The sequence below is a fragment of the Lepus europaeus genome, chromosome 5, assembly GCF_033115175.1.
Source record: "Lepus europaeus isolate LE1 chromosome 5, mLepTim1.pri, whole genome shotgun sequence".
Lineage (NCBI taxonomy): Eukaryota > Metazoa > Chordata > Mammalia > Lagomorpha > Leporidae > Lepus > Lepus europaeus.
This window is the reverse complement of record NC_084831.1, coordinates 106561537-106587361: the sequence shown is the minus strand read 5'-3', so window position 1 is coordinate 106587361 and position 25825 is coordinate 106561537. Positions and strand designations below refer to the sequence as shown.

The 25825-nt window shown below is 41.1% G+C and overlaps 1 protein-coding gene across 2 annotated transcripts in view; it reads left to right on the top strand.

Annotated features, from left to right (window-relative positions):
* Nucleotides 1-25825, top strand: part of ST7L (suppression of tumorigenicity 7 like) — a 93979-nt gene that overhangs the window by 10250 nt on the left and 57904 nt on the right. The window contains exons 1-4 of one of the 2 annotated variants that reach the window (XM_062191971.1): nucleotides 2605-2761; nucleotides 11476-11530; nucleotides 14733-14848; nucleotides 25678-25756. In XM_062191971.1, coding sequence (XP_062047955.1) covers nucleotides 2677-2761; nucleotides 11476-11530; nucleotides 14733-14848; nucleotides 25678-25756 — 335 coding nt within the window. In that variant the 5' untranslated portion in view covers nucleotides 2605-2676. Of the gene's footprint in view, nucleotides 1-2604; nucleotides 2762-11475; nucleotides 11531-14732; nucleotides 14849-25677; nucleotides 25757-25825 lie in introns of those variants that run through there. The other variant, XM_062191972.1, reaches the window with a different exon arrangement.

The window sequence follows — 25825 nt, the reverse complement described above, 5'->3', positions numbered from 1 at the left end:
TAATAGGAGGAAGATACTGAAGTGGTTTTATAATCAAAGGTTAGAAAACTAGTTACTTGAAATTGTTCCAATAAGCAATTTTAAACTGAAAGCTCTTGATTCATTCATTCAACAAATATTTGTAGAGAACCTTTTATAAATAAGACATTTTTCTGGATGTTGGGGATACCGTGGTAAGCAGGAAAAAAAAAAGAAGATTGTGGCCTGATGGAATTCGGCCTAGAAAGTGATTACAGACATCAATTCATTCATTTGAGGATTTTTTTTTTTTTTTTTGAGTACCTGCTGTATATCACATAGTATTTCTGGGCACTGGGCTTATAGCAGTGAACAAACAAACAAACAAAAAAATCATGTTCTCATGGAGATTAATTATATTGGGGTATAGATAGTAGATGGTACATAAGTAAAGCAAATAGTATGTTCTTGCTAGTTGGTGAGAAGTGCTAAGGGGAAAAAGTGAAGCAGAGAAAGCATATAAAGTGTCAGAGAAGAGGGTGGGAATTATAGCTAGGGTAGCAAGGGAAGGCCCCACCGAAATGATGATTTTTTTGTTTATGGAAAGACTCAAAGAAAAAGAGGAAGCAGGCTGTGCTGCATGTTACTTCTCCCTGAAGAGAGGAGGGTATACTTAGAGATGTGAGGAATGGCACCAATCATCAGTGGAAAGATTGCTGTTCTCCGAAAGGAAAACACAGGATGCAGTGAAAGTACATGACACAGCTCTACCTGTCCTGTTTTCTGGAGTCAGAAAAGTTCTCTGAGGAAGTGTCATTTAACCTGAAACCCAGAGGGGGTTGAGGAGGTTGAGTGTCTAGATATGAAAATCTCTGCTGATTCAGCACGGAGAGCTTCTTTGGGTTCCTCTTTGTATAAAAGTGATAAACCATGAAAATGGGAAGAATGTCCTGATGCTTTTGGTAAAGATTTATTTATTTAGGGACCAGCACTGTGGCTTACTGGGTAAAGCCACTGCCTGCAGTGCCGGCATCCTATATGGGCATGGGTTCAAGTGCCGGCTGCTCCTCTTCTGATCTAGCTCTCTGCTATGGCCTGGGAAAGCAGTAGAAGATGGCCCAAGTCCTTGGGCCCCTGTACCCACATGGGAGACCTGGAGGGAAGCTCCTGGCTTTGGACTGGTGCAGCTACAGCCATTGCAGCCATCTGTGGAGTGAACCAGGGGGTGGAAGACTCTCTCCCTCATCTTCTGCTGCTTTCCCAGGCACATTAGCAGAGAGCAGCTGAGACTTGAACTGGCACCCATATGGGATGCCAGCACCACAGCTGTTGGCCCCAAATGTCCCAATTTTTAAATGGTCCAATATGGGAATCAATTTGACTATTAACCTACATTCGTAATATTGCCAAATACTGGAGTAATGCTTTTTGGGTCAAAAAAACACTTTTATGTACTTTTTTTTTTTTTTTTTTTGACAGGCAGAGTGGACAGTGAGAGAGAGAGACAGAGAAAGGTCTTCCTTTGCTGTTGGTTCACCCTCCAGTGGCCGCCGCAGCTGGTGCGCTGCGGCCGGTGCACCGCGCTGATCCGATGGCAGGAGCCAGGTGCTTCCTCCTGGTCTCCCATGGGGTGCAGGGCCCAAGCACTTGAGCCATCCTCCACTGCATTCCCTGGCCACAGCAGAGAGCTGGCCTGGAAGAGGGGCAACTGGGACAGAATCCAGCGCCCCGACCGGGACTAGAACCCAGTGTGCCAGCGCCGCAAGGTGGAGGATTAGCCTAGTGAGCCGCAGCACCGGCCACTTTTATGTACTTAAAAAAAGATTTATTTATTTATTTGAAAGGCAGAGTGACAGAGAAAGACAGAAAGAGGCAGACACAAAGAGAGATCTTCTATCCCCTGATCCCCCAAATACTGCAGTGGCCAGGGCTGGGCCAGGGCTGGGCCAGGCTGAAGCCAGGAGCCAGGAACTTTATCCTGTTCCCCATGAGGGCAGCAAGGTCTCAAGCGCTTGGGCCATCTTCCATAACTTTTCCAGGTACATTAGCAGGGAGCTGGATTGGAAGTTAAGAAGCCTAGACTCAATCTGGTACTCATTATGGGATGCTGGCCTTGCAGGCTGTGCCACAGCCCAGCCCTCTTTTTAATAACTTTTTTAATAACTTCTTTTTAATAACCACATTTAACAGATGAGGACAGTGAGGTGCCATGTTGTTGGAGGTCAAGTGACCTGCACACAGCACACAGCTAATAAATGGCTCATTTGGGAGTCAAATGTGGGTATTCTGAAATTAGTGTAGTATTTAATTCACTATGCTAGTTGTTTTAAAATCCTTTTAATCATGCTACAGATAGAATAAAATGACAATATAGCAGTTAAGTACTTATTGTTTGTAATGCTTGATTACAAATGCATAGTTTTGCCTAAGTGTATCTAAATTTCATCACAAAATATATTTAAAAAAGTATTTCATTTTTACATGTCATGGGTTATTGGGGAATCTTATGTTTATTTTTCTTTGGAAATGCACTTAAAATCCTGAATTGAATATAATGTTGTAAGAGAATGTTTGAACTTAAACTCGCATATCTGCTGATCAATTCCATTTTAAGTGAAGGATGTTTTCTGTTTGTCACAGATATTTGAATGGTGGTACTTCCATAAGCATGGCACGTCTTTTATTGAGCAAGTGTCTGTAAGCCATTTGAGACCACTGATGGGAGGAACAGAGAGCAGCATTTCGGAGCCAGTTTCTCTTTCCAGCAACAGACAAAGTGAAGCCGGCAGACAGAATTTGTCAGGTGACTACCTTTCTAATATGTTTTCAGAGCTGTGTAATTAAGATTGAGTTTGACCGTGAGAGAGAGAAAACTCAAAACCAGAGCACTGTGGTATGAATATTTGTACATTTCCCAAAATTCATTTGTTGAAACGTAATCACCAATGTGATGGCACTAGGAAGAGGAGGCTTTGGAAGATGATGGGTTGTAAAGACAGAATCTCTATGAATGGGATTAGGTCCATTGTAAAAGAGACCCCAGAGAACTGCTTGCCTCTTCTGAGGACACAGTGAGAAGGCACCATCTGTGAACTAGAAAGCAGGCCCTTCCTGGACGCCAAATCTGCCAGCAACTTGATCATGGACTTCCCAGCTTGTACAACTATAAGAAGTAAATTTATGTTGTTTATAAGCTAGCAGTTTATGGTATTTTGTTATAACCATCTGAATAGACTAAGACGCCGAGCTTTCATATAAATATCTGTATCCATGGCTGGTATGGAGAGTGATGATCATCAGAGACCCAGATCCCTTCTATTTTGTTAGCCTGACATCTCCAAATGCAGTTTTTACCTTTAGTCCAAGATAGTTGCTGTAGATTTAGCCTTCATATCCACATTCCAAATGGTAGGATGGAGAAAAGACTAGAATATCCCTTTTCCCTACCCTACCCCACAGTGGGCCAGAATACTATCCAGAAATGTTACATACTGTTTCAGCTTACTTTCTACTGGTCAGACTTTTGTCAAATGGCCACTATAGCCGTAAGGGAGACTGAAAGTTCCAATCCTTTTCTCAGTGTATATGCCCACCAAATAATCAGGGGATTTTATTACTGATAAAGTAGAGATCAGAGATAATTAGCTTGAGTGCCAGCAGACCAAAGTAGGAAAAATGCTGTTTATTTTCAATCTATGAGTCCTTCACAAAGGCATTAAAATCTCAGTCCTTCATGTATGAATATTCCATTGTCATCCTTTAATTATAGACATATCTTCTATATGTATCCAGTGATAGTAAGTATTATTAATGGTATACAATTAAGAAAGTAAATTTTTCAAAGCCAAATAAAATTTATGTTTTTTGGATTATTGTTCTTTTCATTTGGTATAGGTAATAATGATACATGAATAATACAAAGGAGTTCGTTCCATAAGATTGCCATAATATCTCATTTGTTCTATAAAACCAAGCCCTGGGGTTTGGCTAGTTTAGTGGAAAAATACTACTTGAGTGCAGTTGCTGGTGGTTTTTAGGTGTGGCCAGGCAAAGTCCCTGAGGAAGTACCATTTAAGCAGAGTCCTGAAGCATGACCAGGAATAGTGAGGATAGGATTGGCAGCTAATCAAGAACACAGGAAGGGCCGGCATCGCGGCTCACTAGGCTAATCCTCCGCCTTGCGGTGCCGGCGCAAGGTCGGGGCACCGGTCCTGTCCCGGTTGCCCCTCTTCCAGGCCAGCTCTCTGCTGTGGCCAGGGAGTGCAGTGGAGGATGGCCCAAGTGCTTGGGCCCTGCACCCCATGGGAGACCAGAAGCACCTGGCTCCTGCCATCGGATCGGCGCGGTGTGCCGGCCACAGCGCGCCTACCGCGGCGGCCATTGGAGGGTGAACCAACGGCAAAAGGAAGACCTTTCTCTCTGTCTCTCTCTCTCACTGTCCACTCTGCCTGTCAAAAAAAAAAAAAAAAAAAAAAAAAAAAAAAAAAAAAAAAACACAGGAAGGAATAATTTTCTTTCCCTGTCTCCTTTCTCCCCTTTCATGAAATAATCCCTTAAGGGGCTGGCACTGTGGTGCAGTAGGTTAATCCTCCACCTAGTCCCAGCGGCTCCTCTTCTAATCCAGCTCTCTGCTGTGGCCTGGAAAAGCAGTGGAAGATGGCCCAAGTGCTTAGGCCCCTGCACCCACGTGGGAGGTCAGGAAGAAGCATCGGCCTCCTGGCTTCTGGTCGGCACAGCTCCAGCCGTAGCGGCCATTTGGGGAGTGAACCAATGGAAAGGAAGACCTTTCTTTGTGTCTCTCCCTCTCACTGTCTGTAACTCTACCTCTCAAATAAATAAAAATCTTAAAAACAAAAAAAACTTTAACTCCATAGCAACAGGACATATTAAAATGAATATGACATAAATCTATCCTCAAGCTCAGAGTAGAGTATGTAAGTAGTAACAACATGGTAAGTATTGTGCTACAGCAGGATGCCCGCATCCCCTGTTGGAGTGCCTGTTACTGAGTTCCATCTCTGCTCCAAATCCAGCTTCCGGTTGGTGCACACCCAGGAAGGCAGAATGATGACTTAAGAGCTTAGGTCCCCGCCACCCGCATGGGAGACTCAGATGGAGTACCTGGCCCTGTTTGTTTTGGGTATTTAGGGGAATAAACCAGCAGATGAAAGATCTCTCTCATTCCTTCTCTCTCTCTCTCTCAAATAAAGTTTAAAAAATAACAGTAATGCATTTTATGATTCTATTCCTTATTGTAAGATTGAATATACTATTTGTAACAAGAGTGAAGATAACCTTCAGGATATTCTGATTTGGTAGAGGATGTGGATAAACAGACTGACAGCAAGAGTGTGGTTAGGTGATGATATAGGTGATATGTAAGATGCTATGGAGATAGAAAAGAGGGAGTGGTCAGCTGTTCTTTGAAGAAGGACCATAAATTTTTTTACAGAGGAGATACTTGAATTAGACCTCAAAAGTGAGTCAAAGTCCCTTTTTATTTAACTTTTTCTCCTTGGGTAATTTCATTTTATTTTATAATATCTATAATAGACATATTCATGTATGCTAGGAAAACCAATTTTAAATTTCTACTCCCAAGCTGTCTTTTAAGTTCTATGTAGACCCACATTTCTAACTTTTGCTAGAAATCTTCATATTTGATGACACTAACTACCTTGGACTTACTGTCCAAAGTGAAACTATCTTCTTTTAGTAGTTCTTTTTAGTTAATCCTAAATTTGTTAATGGTATTCAGTACCCCTACCAGAAACTTTTGTTACAGTTTCTTTTATTTCCTCTTCCCTTTCCAAACAATTAACCCCTAAATTACATTGATTCCCACTGAAAAATTATCTTGACTCTATCCTTCCTTTTTTTTTTTTTAATATTCACTGCCTTATATCTAGGCCCTTGACATCTCTATTCAAGGCTATTGTTATAGTATCCTAACTAGTTTCCTTTCCTCTGTTACTTGTAGTTCATCTTCTCCCCTTATTATGCAAAAGAAAAAAATTTACATAGATTGCTGATGGTGTCAGAGTGCCTTTGTTTATATGTGGATTGTATTCATCAATATTTGTCATAGTAGAAATTAAAGCAGAATTTTTTTTTTGACAGGCAGAGTGAACAGTGAGGGAGAGAGAGAGACAGAGAGAAAGGTCTTCCTTTGCCGTTGGTTCACCCTCCAGTGGCCGTACTGCGCCGATCCGAAGGCAGGAGCCAGGTGCTTCTCCTGGTCTCCCATAAGGGTGCAGGGCCCAAGGACCTGGGCTATCCTCCACTGCACTCCCTGGCCACAGCAGAGAGCTGGCCTGGAAGAGGGGCAACCGGGACAGAATCCGGCGCCCCAACTGGGACTAGAACCCCGTGTGCTGGCGCCGCAGGTGGAAGATTAGTCTATTGAGCCACAGCACCGGCCTAAAGCAGAATTTTAAAAGTATTATTATTTTTTTTTGACAGGCAGAGTGGAAAGTGAGAGAGAGACACAGAAAGGTCTTCCTTTGCCGTTGGTTCACCCTCCAACGGCTGCTGTGGCTGGCACGCTACGACCGGTGCACCGCGCTGATCTGAAGGCAGGAGCCAGGTGCTTCTGGTCTCCCATGGGGTGCAGGGCCCAAGGACTTGGGCCATCCTCCACTGCACTCCCTGGCCACAGCAGAGAGCTGGCCTGGAAGAGGGGCAGCTGGGACAGAATCTGGCGCCCCGACCGGGACTAGAACCCGGTGTGCCGGTGCCGCAAGGCGGAGGATTAGCCTATTGAGCTGCAGCACCGGCCTTAAAAGTATTTTAAAAATAGCAGCACACCTGTTATATAACATATTGCTATAGACTTAATTGTTTCCCCCAGATTTTATATGTTGAAAGTTGAAAATTTAACTTCTGTTGTTACCAAATTGCAAATAGAACTTTTTGGAAGTAATTAAGATTAAATGTGATCACAAAGGTGGGGTCATTTGTGGCTGCACTCCCATCAACTTGTTCACTCTGCAAATCTCAGCAGTGGCTGGGACTGGGCCATGCCAAAACCAGGAGATAGGAACTCAGTCTCTTGATCCATCACCTGCTGTCTCCCATGATCTGCATCAGCAGGAAGCTGGAATCAGGAGCTGGGTCTGTGGATCTGTGGATCCAACCCACACATACCAATGTGGGCCACAGGCATCTAACCTAGCATCTTACCCACTAGGCTAATTATTCGCATTGGGTTCTAATATGATAGAAGAGGAAGTGAGAGAGATCGTTTACCCTCTCCACTGTATGAGAACACAGCAAGAAGACTGCTGTCCACAAGACAGGAAGGGAATTCTCATCAGAACCCATGCATGCTGTCACCCTGATCTTGGACTTCCAACCTCCAGATTATGAGAAAATAAATTTCTGTTGTTTGGGCCACCCAGTATGTAATGCTTTGTTATGATAGCTTGAGCTGACCAATTTGGTGTGCATAAGTGAGGTGCTATTGTAACAAATACCTATATATGTAGAAATGGCTTTGGAACTGGGTAATGGGTAAATATGGGAAGACTTTTGAGGTGCATGGTAGAAACAGACATTAAGAGCAATTCTGGTGATTTCATAAATGGAAATGAGGAATATGTTATTAGAAACTGAAAGAAATGTGATCTTTATTATATAGTGGAACAGAACTTAGCTGAACTGTGTTATAGAATTTTGAGGAAAGTACAACTTGACAGCAATGAAACTGGATATTTAACTGAGGAGATTTCTTTCTTTTTTTTTTTGACAGGCAGAGTGGATAGTGAGAGAGAGAGAGAGAGAGACAGAGAGAAAGGTCTTCCTTTTTGCCGTTGGTTCACCCTCCAATGGCCACTGCGGACGGCGCATCTCGCTGTTTCGAAGCCAGGAGCCAGGTGCTTCTCCTGGTCTCCCATGCGGGTGCAGGGCCCAAGGACTTGGGCCATAACTGAGGAGATTTCTAAGCAAAAGGTTTTAGGAGCAACTTCCTTCCTACTAACTGTTTACAGGGACATGTGTAAGAAGAAAGATGAATTGAAGAAAAAATTATAAAGCAAAATGGAACCAGAACTTGAAGATTTGGAAAATTCTCAGGCTATACATATTGTAAAACATGAGGGCCGGCGCCAAGGCTCAACAGGCTAATCCTCCGCCTTGCGGCGCCGGCACACCGGATTCTAGTCCCAGTCGGGGCGCCGGATTCTGTCCCGGTTGCCCCTCTTCCAGGCCCGCTCTCTGCTGTGGCCAGGGAGTGCAGTGGAGGATAGCCCAAGTGCTTGGGCCCTGCACCCTTATGGGAGACCAGGAGAAGCACCTGGCTCCTGCCTTCGGATCAGCGTGGTGCACCGGTCGCAGCGTGCCGGCCACGGCGGCCATTGGAGGGTGAACCAATGGCAAAGGAAGACCTTTCTCTCTGTCTCTCTCTCTCTCACTGTCCACTCTGCCTGTCAAAAAAAAAAAAAAAAGAAAGAAAATCTGTCCTTAAAAGAACACAAAGAGGAGTCGGCATTGTGATGTAGCAGATAAAGCTGCCGCCTGTGATGCTGGCATCCCATCTTCGCATCATCGGCTGGAGTCTAGGCCGTTCCACTTCTGATCCAGCTCCCTGTTAATATGCCTGGAAAAGCAGCGGAGGATGGCCCAAGTCCCTGGGCCCCTGCATCTACATGGGAGACCTGGAAGAAGCTCCTGGCTCTTGGCTTTACCCTGGCCCAGCCCTGGCCATTGTGGCCATTTGGGGAGTGAGCCAGCAGATGAAAGATCTCTCTTGCTCTCTAATTCTGCCCTTCAAATAAATAAATAAATCTTAGAAAGAGAGAGAACATACAAAGGGCATGACTGAACAGCCATTTGAGATAATGTGTGCAATTCTGGGACTTAAGTAGCCATCTCATCAGGAACCAGGGATGGAGATAGGTTTATACCAGCCAAGATACTGCCAGTTAGAACTCAAAAACAGAAAAAGTGGGCAGAGTGAAGAAAGGGTGTTAAGCTTCTTGGATGCTACAGGATTGGACAGTTCTATAGATTATTTAGCTGCAAATGTCTACTACCATCACAGGAGACCAAGCAACTGCAGGGGTTGTTTGTTTAAACCACATGGTCAATGGTATTTTGTTATGGTGGCCTTAACTAATATACATATCATGAAAAATAATTATATTTACCGAAACAAAAAAGTCTAGTTAGAAGATTGGCGTTATTTTATATTAAAAAAATCTCTTCAATATCTAGTGTACTGGAAGACAACATATTTTTATACTTGCTTTTTTGTCTATTGATTAAAGTGTATGAAAAAGTCTGGTCATATACAGATATGTTGTTGGAAAAGGAGTACTTTAATAGCCTTTTCAAACAAAATATTTTTCAAAATATTTTTGGATATACTTTTATGATACTACACCAATAATATGCTAAGAGATACTTTTCTGAATGTTTAGTCTCAGTGTAGAGTCCAAACTTGCATACTCTGTTAAAATCCATTGATACTGCTTGCATTTTGAATATATCTTTTACTTACACATAATTTTATAGCATCATACATTGATTATTCACTGAATTATGTTTATTTTAAGTTTTGATACGTTTTATTATATAACACCAAAAAGAAATCATACTAGTAATATCACCATGAAATCTTACAGAAAAATCTATGTGAAATTTCCAGACTCACAGTGGTAGGTATATGTTTTTAAAAATTTTTATTTAAGGAATTTAAACATCATATATTTCATATGTACAAATTTAGGAACATAGTGATTCTTCTCACCCTACCTCCCTTCCACTCATTTTCCCATCCTTCCTCTTCTTCCCTCTCCCATTCCCATTCTTATTTTTTTCAAAGATCTATTTTCAGTTACCTTTATACTCATAAGATTAACCCTACACTAAGTAGAGGGATCAACAAATAGTAGGAAGAAAAATGTAAAAAAAAAAAAAAAAAGAAAAACATTGTTCCTCAACAGTCAAAACAAGTGTTGTTCAAAATCATCTCTTCATAAAATGTCATTTTCACTCCTATAGAGTGTTTTTCAAATTTCTAATATCTATTTGAAGGCCCAGGATTTTATCATTGGCAGCAAATACTGTTAATTATTTTTTTCTTTTTTCTTTTTTTTTAAATTTATTTTTTACTTATTTGAAAGAGAGAGAGAGAGAGAGAGAGAGAGAGGCCATCCTCTGCTTCTTTCACAGGTGCATCAGCAGGAGATAGGATTGGAAATGGAGCAGCTGGGTGCCCATAATGGGATTAAAGCCAGGGCTTTGACCCACTGTGCCACAGTGCCAGCCCCAACAACTGACTTTTTACCTTTAGTGCAACTAGGGTAAGATGAGTGAGGTGGCTAGGGAACAAAATTTAAGGACACTCTCAGTGTCCTGAAACTGGTTACAAGTCAACACAGTTAAAAAGGCAAATAATGCCATAAAATTTATCATGAAAAAAGTTGTTACTTTGCAGTTACATGAATCATACTTTGAGAACTGTTCAGAAGATGTTATTTGTTATTTTTCTGCTTTTATACCATTGATGTCTTCTGATTGTTCAAGGTAAATATAGAAACTCCTTAATGTCATATAGAAACCCCTGCATTAGCTTGCCCTAGTCCATTTTCTAACCCCATTTACATCTCTCCCTCCCACCCCCTACATTATGCTCTAGCCTAACCATGCTGTGTGGGCTTTTTTTTTTTAAACAGGCAGAGTTAGACAGACAGAGAAAGAGAGAGAGAGAGAGAGAGAAAGGTCTTCCTTCTGTTGTTTCACCCCTCAAATGATTGCCATGGCCGATGCACTGCGCCATTCTGAAGCCAGGAGCCAGGTGATTCCTCCTGGTCTCCCGTGCAGGTACAGGGCCCAAGCACCTGAGCCATCCTCCACTGCCTTCCCGGGCCACAGCAGAGAGCTGGACTGGAAGAGGAGCAACTGGGACAGAATCCGGCGCCCCAACCGGAACTAGAACCTGGGGTGCTGGCTGCGATGCCGGCCACGCTGTGTGGTTTTGATGCTACCTTTGCTTGGAATGTTCTTCAACTGGCAACCTTCTGCTCATCTTTTACAGTGATTCAATGTCAGTTCAAATGTCATCTCTTTTCTAAAGCCTCCCCTGATTTCCCCAGAGTCAAATTTATCACTCATTTTCTCTTGGAACAAAACATGCTTCTACCATAGCACTTATTGCACAGTTGAGTCTATTGTTTACATGACTAACTCTCATGCTGTATTTAATTCAATTAAGCAAGTCAGTTCCAGATGCTGTGGTAGGCTCCAGGAACATAAAAACGAACTAAGTTTTAAGAGGTCATATTTTAGAGAGGAAATTGAAAGCTAAATAATCACATTTTGCAAGTGCTATAATTGAATTCTAAAGTAAATGCTAAGAGACAGAATTAATTCAATGCTTCTTGCAAGCAGAGGCATTCTATGCTTTATCCATTGTTAGTTAGCACTCTGGTATATAGAAGATAGACAATAAATGTTGGTTACATGAAGATTTAACTGCATTTAATTAAACTGTCTCATTTCCCCTTTGTTTTTCAGAATGCAAGGTATGGAGAAACCCTCTAAACCTTTTCAGAGGAGCAGAATATAGGAGGTATTATATTTTGCTTTCAGTATAAATGTGGCATTGGTCTTAGAGTAAAAGTATTATGGGGTGAGCATTTGGTGCAGTGGTTGAGATGATTTTTGGTCGGAACAGCATTTTGGTACAGCAGGTTAGGACACCACCTGTAATGCTGGCATTATATATGAATACCAGTGTTCCACTTCCAGTCCAGCTCCCTGCTAATTGTGCTTGTGAAAGCAGCAGAATATGGCCCAAGTACTTAGGCTCCTGCTGTCCATGTGGATAGCACTCCATCTGGACAGAGTTCTGGACTCTTAGATTTGGCCTGGCCTAACCCTAACCATTGCTGGAAGTGAACCAGAAAATGGAAGATCGCTCTCTCTTTTTCTGTAACTCTCTGTCTTTCAAATAAATAAATCTCTAAAGAAAAAAGATGCTGCTTGGTATATCTCCATCACATATTGTAATGCCCGAGTTCAAGTCTTGGCTCTACTTTGATTCTGACTTCCTACTAATACACACCCTGGGAGGCAGAAAGCAATGGCTCAAGTAGCTATGTCCTCACTACCATGTAGAAGACCCGGATTGAGTTCCAGGCTCCTAGTTTCTGGCTGGCCCATCTGAGGCTATTTTGAGCATTTAAGCCAGTGCTGTGGCATAGCCAGTAGGGCCACTGTCTGCTGTGCCGGCATCCCATGTAGGTACCGTATCAGGTCCCAGCTGCTTTGCTTTTGATCCAACTTTCTGCTATGGTCTGGGGAAGCAGACCTCTGCCTCTCTGTAACTCTGTCTTTCAAGTGAATGAATAAATCTTAAAAAAAAAAAAATAAAGCAGTAAACCAGTGATGGAAGATCTCTCAATCTTTGTATGGCTATATCTCTTTCTGTTTCTCTGCCTTTCAAGTTAAAAAAAAAAAAAAGTACATAGGGTAGATTATAAGCAACATGAAGGATAGAATGCTGGGAGCTGCCGCAAGTTTTAGAAAAAAGGTGCTATAGAAAGATTTGTTTTCATAAATATATTACAGCCCTTCATGTTAGAGATTCTGACATACAATAAGGTAAACTAATTAGCTCAGAGTTTAATTGGTGCATTTTGACTTTGTTTACTTTCATAATCATGAAAAATGTCTCAAATCATGGTTGGTAATACATAATAAGTATTTATTAGGTCCCTGGTTCATGGGAAAAAAACCTTTTTCTTCTGTAAGATTGAGAAGAAAATTACAGGTATCAGCATATTCGTTTGCATGTTACATTCAATTTCAGAATATATTTGAGAATTCAGTAGAAAATAACAATGGGAATGTGAATATGGATTTTTTTTCTGAAACAGTACAGAGTATAGTACTTTTATGTTGATTTTATATTGCAGTTTTGTATCTGTACTGCTGTGCCCATTTCTCTTCCAGTTTTTATGCTAAATTAAAAAACATCTTTTGAACCTTACAACCAAAGATACTTCACTTTTATTTTGAGGAGGAGGATGTTTTACCTGCTGGTAGACTGGGCATGTTATTTAATTCATTGAACAAGTAGTGTGTGTCTGCTGTGTGTGAGTATGGGTGCTGTGTAAAGTGTGGAATTACCAAAGTGATGCAGCAACAACTCCTGTGTCTAAGGACTTGAAAGTGTAAGGTAGTGGTAGAAAAATCAGGCTTTTGTGAGAGATATTATTAGCCTATATTAAGGGATTCTGTAAGAAACAGGTCCTTACATATTACCTTATGAAGATCTTAAATAGGAATTTCTCAGTATCAGGAGTATTTAAAGTTACTTTTGAATAATTAGTTGTCTTAATGTGAAAGTCTAAATTTTATTGATAACTGTGGTGGTGTTTGAGAGCTTGAAGCTCAAGGCCAGTGTTGTGACATGGGGTGGGGGTTAAGCTTCCACTTGAGAAGTCAGTATTCCATATTAGAGTGCCAGTTCAAGTCCTGCCTACAGCACTAGCATCCTATATGGCTGCTGGTTTATGTCCCATCTGGTCCTCTTCCAGTCCAGCTTCTTGCTAATATGCCTGGGAAGGCAGTGGAGGAAGAACTAAGGGCATGGGCCCCTGCTAACCATTTGGGATGCCTGGATGGAATGGCTGGTTCCTGGCTTCTGCCTGGCCTAGCCCCAGCTATTGTAGTTATTTGGGGAGTAAACCAGTGGATGGAAGATATGTCTTCCCTCCCACCCTGCTCTGTCTCTTCTCCTGTCTCTGTCACTCTGCCTTATAAATAAATAAATAATGTTTTTATTTTTATTTTTTAAAGCTTAAAATTTTACTGTAGCCAACCCTTAGCAAGTGTATAGAATTGTTTGGTATGCATTTCTTTCTTTTTTAAAAAGATTTATTTATTTATTTGAGAGATAGTTAGAGAGAGGGAGAGACAGAGATAAAGGTCTTCCATCCGTTTGTTCACTTCCTAAATGGCCACAGGGCTGGAGCTAGGCCAATCTGAAGCCAGGAGCCAGGAGCTTCTTCCAGATCTCCCATGTGAGTATAGAAGCCCAAGCACTTGGGCCATCTTCCACTGCTTTCCCAGGCCATTAGTAGAGAGCTGGATAAGAAGAGGAGCAGCTAGGACTAGAACTGGTTTTCTTATGGGAGCAGCTAGGACACGAACCAGTCCCCATATGGCATGCTGGCGCTGCAGGTAGAAGTTAATCTCCTACACCACAGTGCTAACCCCATCTTTGGTATATATTTCATATGTTAGCTTCATTCCAGACTTTATTTTGTGTCCCAATCCTTGTTTTTCCTTTCCTGAGTCTTTTTTTATTTACTTCTAGTTTAGGTTATGGATACCATACTTTATATTTTTATGATTTGAGAAATAGGGATTGTTGCTTTTTTAATTTATGGACTGCACAGCAAACTTCGATAAGGGAACAAGGATTTACCTGATTTTTTTTTTTTTCATAATTTCTTCTTTTTTTTTTAAGATTTTATTTATTTATTTGAGAGGCAAAGTTACAGAGAGAGAGGGAGAAACACAGAGATATCCCAAACTCCCACTCTGGCATGGGACGCCCACATTACACAGAGGTGGCTTAACCCGCTGTACCACAGTGTTGGCCTCTAGGTTATTTCTTTTGTTTTACTGTCTATAATAAGCTTTAAAAAATCCCAAAGTAGAATTTTTAGTGTTGTATTTTGGGAACTTAAATAGTATCTTTTGCAGCAGACAGATGCTCTCTCATATCCAATTTAAATTTTTTTGTGTGTGTTCTGGTAAAGATACACATGGGTGACTGGTAAAGAGCCGCTTACATACTATGACATGAACTTATCGGCTCAGGACCATCAGACCCTTTTCACCTGTGACACAGACATCCTACGTCCTTCAGACACAGGTACGTGTCATCTGTTCATGGAGTTAGAAGTTCTTTAGAATTATTTATAGTTATTTGGCTTAGAATTATTTAAATTATTGATGAGAAACTCAGGTTAAAGTAAAATGTTTATGATTGTAAGCTAGGTTTATATACTGTCTCACTATCTTTCCTTTTAAAAACTTAAAATATTTGTGCTTTTTTTATTAGTTAGAAACATTCCAGATAAAATATAGCAGTTGCTTATACAATAAAGAGTTTTCCCTGTTTTGGATTGGGAAATGAGTACCTGCAATTACACATAAAAGAAAGAAGCAGGACAATGCATATAGAAAAAATAGGATGTATTTTGTACTAGTAAATTAGAGATACATATAAAGTGGTAGGTCATAGAAATATCTTTGTTTTGTTCTTCTCTATAGAGAGAGAATATTGAGACCCTTAAGTGTATGGCTTAGAAAGGAATCTTTTTTTTTTTTTTTTTTATTAAGGTTTATTTATTTGAAAGCTAGAGTTGAGAGAGAGAGAGATCGATCTTCCATCTGCTGGTTTACTCCCCAGACAGCTGCAATGGCAGGGGCAGGGCCAGGCTGAAGCTAAGAGCCAGGAGCTTTTTCCAGGTCTCTCATGTGGGTGCAGGGGCCCAATTGGACTATCTTCTGCTGCTTTCCCATGTACATTAACAAGGAGCTGGATCAGAAATGGAACAGCCGGGACTCAAACTGGTGTTCTTAATGGGTTGCTGGTGCTGCAGGCCATTATCTTTTTTTTTTTTTTTAAAGATTTATTTATTTGAAAGAGTTACACAGAAAGAGGAGAGGCAGAGAGAGAGAGAGAGAGAGAGAGGTCTTCCATCCACTGGTTCACTCCCCAGTTGGCTGCAATGGCTTGAGCTGCGCTGATGCAAAGCCAGGAGCCAGGAGCTTCTTCCGGGTCTCCCACATGGGTGCAGGGTCCCAAGGACTTGGGCCATCTTGTACTGCTTTCCTAGGCCAAAGCAGAGAGCTGGATCAGAAGTGGAGCAGCCAGGACCCAAATTGGTGCACTTATGAGATGCTGGTGCTGCAGGCCATTGCTTTAATTCACTGCACCACAGTATTGGCACCAAGAAAGGGATCTTGATCACAACATTTCTTGTATTTTGAATGCCCTCACCCTGCTTATCTATCTGATGGCTTTTTGTCCTTCAATATCCAAATAAAAAGTCAAATTCTCTAGGAAGCCTACTCTGGGATCTCCTATCTGAATTAGGCACTTTCTTTTCTGTAGTTTTAAGTACTTAGTCCAAACCTCGGTGAAGTAGTTTTAGTTAATGTATATAACCACAAATATTTATTTGCTTTCATGCTTGTCCCCTCTAATAGGATATAAAACTTGGAGAACAAGGACTATATTCTTTCCATCTTTGAATCTCTATCATCTAGCATGTTGGCTGGCATACTATAAATATTTGTATTTATTCGTTGGTGAAAGTATGAACCAATGGATTGCCTAGGCATCAGATGTCTCAAGCAGTTTCACTAAGAATAGCTAACACTTGTATAGCATTGTCTCTGAGCCAGGCACTGTCCTAAGTAATTTGTAGAAATGTGCTAATTTAATCTTTCCAAACACATTTTGGGATAGGTAGTATTGTCTGCTATATTTAAAAAATAGGAATTAAGGGCACAGGAGATCAAGTAACTCACACAGCTAATAAATGATAAAGTTGGGTTTCAAGCTAAAATCTGGCTTTTACCAGTGTAATATTACTGCTTCTACCTACCATAATGATTAATAGAAGAAAATTGCTGATAAGATTCTGAAATATAGCAAGGTTTCCAGCTATTTGAGTTCATTGTGATAAATGTATTTATTAGATTAAATATTCTGAGGTTGGATGGTAAAAGGGAACCCAAAGATCTTTGATGTGGTTACATAAAATGATTTAGTTGAAATAGAGGAGGAAAAATAATTACCTTATATTTATTTAAGGTTTTCACTAATGGCAAAAGAGTAAGTGTTTGGAAATAGCACTTGAATATCAGTTTCATATGTTAACTTTTTTTAAAAAAGATTTATTTATTTATTTGAAAGTTAGAGTTACACAGAGAGAGGAGAGGCAGAGAGAGAAAGAGAGAGGCCTTCCATCTGATGATTCACTCCCCAGTTGGCTGCAATGGTCAGAGCTGCGCAGATCTGAAACCAGGAGCCGGGAGCTTCCTCCAGGTCTCCCATGCAGGTGCAGGGGCCCAAGGACTTGGGCCATCTTCTACTGCTTTTCCAGGCCATAGCAGAGAACTGGATGGGAATTGGAGCAGCCGGGTCTCGAACCGGTACCCACATGGGATGCCGGTGCTTTAAGCCAGGGCGTTAACCCGCTGCGCCACAGCGCCGGCCCCCCATATGTTAACTTTTAAAGATAATTTACCAAAGTTTGTAGCTTGTACCTCAATAGAACAAGGATATCTTAAATCATAGAACTGCAGACAAACTGAAACAATACTATGTTTAAAGGTTTTGTTGTTGTTGTTGCCTTATTATTAGAGTGTTAATATATTAATGAAGAAACAGCAAACTTCTGTGTGGGCTTTTTCTAGAGTTCAGTTTTCCTCATCCGTTTTCCTTCCTTCCTTCCTTCTCTCTCTTTCTCTTTCTTTCTTTCTTTCTTTCTTTCTTTCTTTCTTTCTTTCTTTCTTTCTTTCTCTCTCTCTCTCTCTTTCTCTTTCCCTTTTTCTTTCTTTCTTTCTTTCTCTCTTTCTCTCTCTCTTTCTCTCTTTCTCTCTCTTTCTCTGTCTCTTCTCTTCTCTTCTTTTCTCTTTTTTCTTTCTTTTTGACACATAGAGTTACACAGTGAGAGACACAGAGAGAAAGGCCTTCCTTCCGTTGGTTCACTCCCCAAATGGCCGCCATGGCCAGAGCTCTGCCGATCCAAAGCCAGGAGCCGGGTGCTTCTTCCTGGTCTCCCATGGGGTGCAGGGCCCAAGGACTTGGGCCATCCTCCACTGCCTTCCCGGGCCACAGCAGAGAGCTGGACTGGAAGAGGAGCAACCGAGACTAGAACCCAGCGCCCATATGGGATGCTGGCACCACAGGCGAAGGATTAACCTAGTGAGCCACGGCGCCGGCCCCCGAGCTTTTCAAATAGCCACCATGGCTATATACATGGTCTTTAAAACATTTCTCTTCAAGCATCTCCTAAAAGAATTTTGAAAAAATACGTGTCCTCTTATGACGTTAAATTGACATAAGCTTAAATGGCCACAAGGATATGACTTTGTAATAAATGTAGATATTTAAAAATAAAACGGGCCAGCGTTGTGGTGCAGGGGGTTAATGCCCTGGCCTGAAGTGCTGGTATCCCATATGGGCACCGGTTCTAGTCCTGGCTGCTCCTCTTTCAATCCAGCTCTGTGCTATGGCCTGGGAAAGCAGTAGAAGATGGCCCAAGTCCTTCGGCACTTGCACCTGCGTGGGAGACTGGGAAGAAGCTTCTGGCTCCTGACTTCAGATCAGCACAGCTCCGGCCGTTGTGGCCAAATGGGGAGTGAACCAGCAGATACAAGACCTCCCCCCACCCTTTCTCTCTGCCTTTCCTCTCTCTGTGTAACTCTTTCAAATAAATAAATAAATAAATCTTTAAAATAAAAATAAAACTGCTATATCATATCTAAACATATGTTTTGGAATCAAAATGTTTGATTTCCACCATTATTTATTGAAAAATACATGAACAAATGCTCTTTATCAGTAGTAAATTATTTATATTTTTTCTTCTGTTTTTTGAAAGATTAATTATTTATCTGTTTAAAAGAGTTACAGAGAGAAAAGGAGAGATTGAGAGATCTTCCATCTGCTTGTTCATTCTCTGGATGGCCACAAAGGCCAGTGCTGGGCTAGTCTGAAGCCAGGAGCCTGGAACTCCATCCAGGTGCACATGGGTGGCAGGGGTCCAAGCACTTGGACCACCTTCATCTGCTTTCCCAGGTACGTTAGCAGGAAGTTGAATAGAAGTGGAGCAGCCAGGACTAGAATGGCACTCATAAGGAATGCCAGCAGTGCGAGTGTCAACTTAATTCCCTGAGCCACTTGCCAGCCCTAAGAATTATTTTCTAGCAGAGAAGTCTGACTTCATTTTTCAATTCAATAAACATGTTAACATGCAGCCTTATGACAACTATCTGTCTTCTGAATTCAGATTCTAAGATTGAAAGACAGACAAATATTGGAGCTTTGCCTGGAGCTAATCATTTGACCAAAATAAGGCTCCACTGCTTTCCCAATTTTTAGTCTTTACTAATGTCCCCATTTCCTTGCAAAGCGTTCTTTGATAGTAATTGGGAAGGGGTGCTAATAGAACTGATAAAAATTATCGCCCCCTTCCCACCTTACAACATACTTGAATTCAGAGCATTCTGGGTCCAGAATACTCTTTTCTAGTACCAAGCTCCACAGTTTTTTGTTTTTTAAAATAGGGATTAAGTCTTTGGTATAGTGGTTAAGATGCTGGTATAGTGCCTGGATTCTACACCTGGCTACTCTCCTGACAGGAGCCTCTGCTAATGTGGATCCTGGTAGGCAGCAGTGGTGCTCAGATGATTGGATTTCTGCCACCCACATGAGAGACCTGGATTGAGTTCCAAACTCTAGAGTATTGGCATTTGGGGAGTGAATCAGCAGATGTGAGTTTAGTTTCTTTTTCTTTTTCTTTTTCTTTTTCTTTTTCTTTTTCTTTTTCTTTTTCTTTTTCTCTTTCTCTTTCTCTTTCTCTTTCTCTTTCTCTTCCTTTTCCTTTTCCTTTCCTTTCCTTTTCTTTTCTCTTTCTCTTTCTCTTTCTCTTTCTCTCTCTCCCCCTCTCTCCCCCTCCCCCTCCCCCCTCCCTCCCTCCCTCCTTCCTTCCTTCCTCCCTTCCTTCCTTCCTTCCTTCCTTCCTTCCTTCCTTCCTTCCTTCCTTTCTCTCTCTCTCTCTCTCTCTTTCTTTCTTTCTGCCTCTCAAATAAATTTACAGCAAGAGAAAGAGAGTAAATAAAAAGCAAGAATCTATATTATATGTGCCTTGATTGAAAATGGCTGTCCTTAAATGCAAGCTGAATTGTCCCCTTGGCACCTGGAGATTTTTACACTTGGAAATATGTCTTTCTTTTGCAAAATAGGAGAAGGGAGCTTATCTTTTGAGGGAGGAGGAAGAGGTATGGGAATTATGGTTAGGTAGGAAGGGAAAAGTAGTATCATGAATAAACCAATCAGAGGAATATTTGTCAGGTAGCTCAATTATAGGATTGAAAGATAAAAGTTGAAGCTTTAAAAATTGATTTTTTAAAAACCATGCATCCCATTTTAGTCCTTGTAAAATTCCATGTACATCTAGAGGTTTGCATAATCCCTGCTAAAGGCTATTATACTCAAAGACAGATTTTATTTGGAAATAATAATTCAGAAAGGGACTGTTGGTTCCATATTGGTCTTTTCAGTCACTCACAAAAGAGTAATGATTTATATCAATAATTTTACATTCCAAAAAGACAAATGGGGCTAAATAGGTATTTAGCCTAGCAATTAAGACACTGGTTAAGATACCCAAGTCCCACACCGGAGTGCCTGCATTCAATACCTGGCTTTGGCTCTGGACTCCAGTTTCCTGTTAATGCAGACCTAGGAGACAGAAGTGATGGCTCAAGGAATAGGTCCTAGCACTTGTGTGGGAGACCTGGATTGAGTTCCTAGCTCCTGGCTTTATCTGTAACCCAGCTCTACTAGTTGTTTGCATTTGGGAAATGAACCAGCAAATGGGAGCTCGCCTTTTCTCTGCCTCTTAAATAAATAATTTTTATTTTTTATTTTTTATTTATTTTTATTTTTTTTTTTTATTTTTTTGACAGGCAGAGTGGACAGTGAGAGAGAGACAGAGAGAAAGGTCTTCCTTTACCATTGGTTCACCCTCCAGTGGCCGCCGCGGTAGGCGCGCTGCGGCCAGCGCACCGCGCTGACCCCATGGCAGGAGCCAGGTGCTTCTCCTGGTCTCCCATGGGGTGCAGGGCCCAAGGACTTGGGCCATCCTCCACTGCACTCCTTGGCCACAGCAGAGAGCTGGCTGGAAGAGGGGCAACCGGGACAGGATCGGTGCCCCAACCGGGACTAGAACCCGGTGTGCTGGCACTGCAAGGCGGATATTTAGCCTAGTGAGCCGCGGCGCCAGCAAATAAATAATTTTTTAAAAAAACAAATGTGTATATATGTGTGATACAACAAATTCCTCTTAGCTTATTTGTCATCAATAATGACTGAATTAGTTGATTTTGTTCTGATCTTACTGATTTGGTTATCCTGGGTGGAGAGCAAATCTACCCTTAAGGACAAAACAGCAGTGTTTTTGGATTATTTGTTTCATTTTCAAGATTTAAAATGAGATGATTTCACATTTAAATCCAGATTTGTACTTTTTGAAAGTTGGGAGATACTGGAAAACTGAACCTGCATTTCCACTTGGCAGTAATCAGCAGAAGCTGAGCTGTGGCTTCCCCATTAGACAGTGCTCGTGCTTGCAATCCGCTCCTGTGTGTTTCCTGCCTGATCTTTGTGGGTGTTTACATTTGTGACCCCTCAACCCGGGATGACTGCTGGTCTCTTGTGCTTGTTAGGTTACTACTTAATTTGAGAAATAGATAAATTTGAGTCAGTTATTTATATTGATTATTTTTAAGCATATCAAGAGCTCTTTAAAGAGCACAGTTGAATACTAAAATAGCATTTTTCTTTAAATTCTTCCTAAATCTATTTTAGGAAAGAAGTTAGATATTTTGTTTTTCTATTTTCCCTTAGGCTTAGGACTACATTGGTTGTGAAGAATAATCTTGGAAGACTGAAAAGAACATTTGAAAGCATAAAATTTTAAAAAAGTTCTTACATGTGCATTAGATGACCTCACTAGAAATTTTTTTTTAAACACAAATTAAAATACACTAGCTTTCTTTCTTTCTTATTTTTTTAAAGATTTATTTTATTTATTTGAAAGACAGAGAGGTCTTCCATCCACTGGTTCTATCCCCAGATGGCCACAACGGCTGGAGCTGTGCCGACTCGAAGGCAGGAGCCAGGAGCTTCTTCTGGGTCTCCCACGTGGGTGCAGAGGCCCAAGGACTTGGGCCATCTTCTGCTGCTTTCCCAGGCCACAGCAGAGAGCTGGATCAGAAGTGGAATAGCGAGGTCTAGAACCGGTGCGCATATGGGATGCCGGCGCTTAAGGCTGGGGCGTTAACCCGCTGCACCACAGCACAGGCCTCTCCTTTTCCCTCCCTCCCTCCTTTCCTCCCTCCCTCCCTCCCTTCTTTCCTTCCTTCCTTCTTTTCTCTCTCTCTCTCTTCCTCTCTTCCTTTCTAGATTTATTTGTTTGGGGGCTGGCGCTGTGATGTAGTGGGTAAAGCAGATGGAAGACCTCTCTCTCTCTCTCTCTCTGTCTCTCTGTCTCTCTGTCTCTCCTTCTCTGTGTAACTCTTTCAAGTAAAATAAATAATAAATCTTTAAAAAAAAGAATTATTTATGTGAAAAGTAGAGTTACAGACAGAGGGCAAGATCTTCCGTCTGCTAGTTCACCCCCAAATGGCTGCAGTGGCTGGAGCTGAGCTGATTCGAAACTAGGAGCCAGGACTTCTTCTGAGTCTCCCATGTGGATGAAGGGGCCCAAGTACCTAGGCCATCCTTTGCTGCTTTCCCAGGCCATCAGCAGGGGTGCTGGATTGGAAGTGGAGCAGCCAGGACTTGAACCGGTGTCCATATGGGATGCTGGCACTGTAGGCGACAGAATTACCTGCTATGCCACTGCACCGACCCGAACTAGTTTTCTAAATGTATCCAATTAGAAAAGATTGGGGCAGGTGTTTGGCACAGAGCTTAAGATGCCCCTTGGGACACCTGCATTCCATATCAGTACCCCAGTTCAGGTCTAAGCTTTGTTTCTGATCCAGTTTCATGCTGGTGCATACCCTGGAGCAGCAGATGATGATTCAGTTCTTGAATCCCTGCCATGCATGTGGGAGACTCAGAATGAGCTCCAGGCCCCTGACTTCAGCGTGGTCCAGCTCCTCTCTCTCCTACTCTCTCTCTGCCTTTGAAATAAAAATAATCATCATGTAACAAAGGAATGGAGGAAAGAGGAAAGAAAAGAAGGTAATATAGGTCACATATACCTTACTGGGAATGCTTGGGACCAGAAGTGTTTCAGATTGAGGATTTTTTTTTTATTTTGAAATATTTACATATACATAGTACAATATCTTGTCTAAACACAAAATTCACTTATATTTAATATATACCTTATTCATATAGTCTGAAGGCAATTTTCTACAGTATTTTCGGTGTGCCTTTGTTTTGGCTGACTAACCACATGAGGTCAGATGTGGAATTATGCTACTGTGACATCATGTTGGTGCTCAAAGGTTGTTCAGATTTTGGGTTTCAGATTTTCAGGTTTAGGGATGCTCAACCTACACTGTGTTAGTGAGGAAAGGCTGCTTGAAGGAGTATAAATTAAAACAATCTTATTGGGGCCAGCCTTGTGGTACAGTGGGTAAAACTGCCTCCTGCAACACTGGCATCCCGTATGGGCAACATTTCAAGTCCTGGTTGCTCCACTTCTGGTCCAGCTCCCTGCCAATGCTTCTGGGAAAAGCTGCAGAAGGTGGCCTAAGTACTTGGACCTCTGCACCCACATGGGAGACCTAGAAGAAGCTCCTGGTTTGGCCTGGCCCAGCTCCAGTTGTTGCAGCCATTTGGTGGAGTGAATCAGCAGATGGAAGACCTTTCTTTCTGTCTCTTCCTCTCTCTAACTCTGCCTTTCAAATAAATAAAATAAATATTTTTTTCTGTAAAAAATCTTATTGAAAGGAGTTTGGGGTTATATATTAAAAATTTTTTAAAAGATGCATCGATTTTAGCCAAAGGAGCTACTTTTATTTTTTTATTTTTATTTTTTAAAAGATTTATTTATTTTAGTTGAAAGAGTTACACACAGAAAGAGGGAGAGGCAGAGAGAGAGAGAGGTCTTCCATCCACTGGTTCACTCCCCAATTGGCCGCACGGCTGGAGCTGTGCCAATCTGAAGGCAGGAGCCAGGAGCTTCTTCCAGGTCTCCCAGGGGCCCAAGGGCTTGAGCCATCTTCTACTGCTTTCTCAGTCCATAGCAGAGAGCTGGATTGGAAGTGGAGGAGCCGGGACTCGAACCGGCACCCATATGGGATGCTGGCACTACAGGCGGTGGCTTTGCCTGCTATGCCACAGCACCGCCCCCAGGATCTACTTTTAGTAAGGAAATGTTTGGTCAGATAAGCAAAGATAGTGAAAGATTGCTATCACATGTTTTTAGGGGAAAACTGATGTAACTTAATTGTCCATCAAAAGGGAACTAGATAAGATATATAGTTTATAGGCTGGAGTACTAAATAACCATGTAAAATGTTGATAAAGGTTCAGTGTCAAAATTTAACTTGTAAACAATATATAATTTATAGAAGAGAGCCACATCATCAAAGATCATGAGTCGAATATGCTGTATTTTTATGTGATAGCTTGGTGTTTCAGCAGACTGATATTCTTTACCTGGTCAATATCAGATGAGTGCTGACTTGCATCAATTTGTCAAGTTCAGGAAGCATTAGCTGTCATCTAGCTGGTGACATGTTTGATATGAGAAATGTATTTTGGTTACACAAGTGGAATATATTGTCTCCTTTTCTTAGCCAAGACTAATATTTTGTTTCCAAAGGAAAACTGAAACATTTTCCACATTATTCTTTCTGGACAGTTGTGGGTTTTGTTCCAAAAGCAACACTCATATTCTTTAGTTTTCTTATCAGTCTTGAAGCAGGCCAGATAGCTTCATGGGTCAACCTTATTTGTTTGTTTGTTTAATTTTTTAAAACTTTACTTAGTATGAAATCTTTGTTTTATTACAGTAAATGGTAGCAAAAATTATTATTGTTTTTTCAGAGAAATCCTAACTCAGGCTTTTGTTGAATCATGGAAGAGACTGACATTTTCCAGAAATGTACCATATTCTAAATTAATTCCTTTCTTTCCTTTTTTTATACAAAATGCAAATTCAAACATTTTTCCTAGAGTGAATCATTGATTAGAAAAAGACTTTGTTTTTAAGCTTTTGTGTATTTTTAGTAGTTGCATAGAACCTTTTCAGAATGATAAAAGTAGAATTGTAGTATTTCATATTGATTATAATCTGGTATCCCTCAAACTCTATTTCTTAAGAAGATTTATTTATTTGTTTACCAAAAAGGCAGAGTGACAAAGAGAATGGCATAGACACAGAGAGAGACCTTCCATGTGCTGGCTTACTCCAAATACCCTCAATAGCCAGAACGGGGCCAGACTGAAGCTAGTAGTTAGAAACTCCATCCTGGTCTCCCATGTGAGTGGCAGGAACTGAAATATTTGAGCTGTCATCTGCTGCTTCCCAGCACCTTAGCAGGGAACTGGGTTGGAAGCAGAGTAGTCAAGACTAGAACTGGTACTCTGATATGGGATGCTAGTGTTGTAAACAGAGGCTTAAACTGTTGTGTCACAATACCTGCCCTCAAACTCAATTTTAACATGCATTTAGATATATAAATATTCATGTATAATAATGATGTAGTTAACTTGATTAAGTACCTTATATGTTGATATTCAAATAAATCAGAAAAAGTTTATTTTTATATGTGAAGCTTCCAAATAAGGTTGATGTAAGCCCAATTAATTATTTCATATGTTTAAAAACATGCTACTTAAAGATTTGTTTATTCTCTTAGCTCATTCTTCATGCATTTCTCATAAGATTGTTTATGTTAACCATCTCATCTACTTTCTGAAATATTTTCCTACAGTTATGCAGAAGGCATGGAGGGAAAGAAATCCTCCAGCTCGAATCAAAGCAGCCTATCAAGCTTTAGAATTAAACAATGAGTAAGTTTGAAATATATGGAAAATAAGTTTGTTTTGTAGGAAACCCAGGCAAATGACTTTCTGTTTTCT